General features: G+C 48.8%; 1 protein-coding gene across 1 annotated transcript in view; it reads right to left on the bottom strand.

The window, feature by feature from the left end:
• The window catches only part of LOC107679547 (vacuolar protein sorting-associated protein 13B-like), a 19307-nt gene extending 19063 nt beyond the window's left edge, over positions 1-244 (bottom strand). Inside the window, exons 1-2 of the mRNA XM_016475122.1 lie at positions 241-244; positions 51-166 (exon numbers count right to left, since the gene is read on the bottom strand). Coding sequence (XP_016330608.1) covers positions 51-166; positions 241-244 — 120 coding nt within the window. The remainder of the gene's footprint in view (positions 1-50; positions 167-240) is intronic.
• Between the last annotated feature and the right edge of the window lie 936 nt (positions 245-1180).

Genomic DNA, 1180 nt, shown 5'->3' with positions numbered 1-1180 from the left:
TGTGTGTTTGTGTATGTGTGTGTGTGTGTGTGTGTTTGTGTGTGTTGTACCTGCTCAGGTGTGGTTGTGTGTTGTGACATCACAGCTCTACACTTGATAGTGTTTGTCGTGTTGTTCACCAGGACGGTTTTATCCTCAATCTGCAAAACCTGAATCCCGTATTTCACTGAAGACAACACACAAAACTGACAAAGCTGAAAGAGAGATAGACTTTAGTCACTGATTCCAGATTAATCTCACCCATGCAGACACAGATCACCGTAATTATAAAAAACACACACACACACACACACACACACACACCTTGAGTTTTCCCGGCTGAGTTCCAAGTGTGATGTCCGTGTGTATGTATCCCTCCTCATCCAGCAGCAGGACGTCTGCTCCGCCCCCCTCCGGCCACAGCGGTGACGACACCTCACGGACCAATCGCACGGCAGGAGACTTGTGCACCGTGTTAGTGTGCGGCCAATAGATGCCGATCTGGAACACACACACACACACACACACCTCCACCGCACACCTGCGCACACACACACACACACACACAATACACACACACACACACGTGCTGAGCAGCTGCAGACATCAGTTTATCTCACCGCTCTGAAAGTGATTCCAGCGATACCGTTCCTCTTTGTTATTGTTATAGTTGTGGTGTGAACACTATTACTAAAACTTTATGGTTATAGTTATTAGTGTGAATGGACCTTAATGCAGGAGTGCACGCATCACATGACACACCTGTCCGTCTGTCGGCTGCTGTAGGGCCACGCCGGACCGTTGGATGTCTTCTCTCCGTAAAAGTGCTCTAGAACATCCTGCTGGTTCTGGTTCTGTTCTGCTGCTGCTCTGCTCAGGATCTGTTTGATAACAGCAGTGGACACAGGAATTGCACAGTGAGTCCTCTTCCTCCCTGGAACACAAACACACAATCAGTGTGAATGAGAGCAGGTCCAGTGCATCATGGGTAATGGGTCAAACGCAACAGCCAAGACACAAACAGGACAGAGGGAGAAGAGGAACTTTATAAGGTCCTGTCTGCGGTTCACTCAGACGAACACGACAGAGAGTGTGTGTGGCTACGACTGTCTGTCTGAGCCTGACCAGACACACATACAAACACACAGACAAACACACACACACACACACACACACACACACACACACACACACACACACA

Source organism: Sinocyclocheilus anshuiensis, unplaced genomic scaffold (genome assembly GCF_001515605.1).
Source record: "Sinocyclocheilus anshuiensis isolate Anshui unplaced genomic scaffold, SAMN03320099.WGS_v1.1 scaffold1680, whole genome shotgun sequence".
NCBI lineage: Eukaryota > Metazoa > Chordata > Actinopteri > Cypriniformes > Cyprinidae > Sinocyclocheilus > Sinocyclocheilus anshuiensis.
This window is presented reverse-complemented; position numbering and strand designations above follow the sequence as displayed.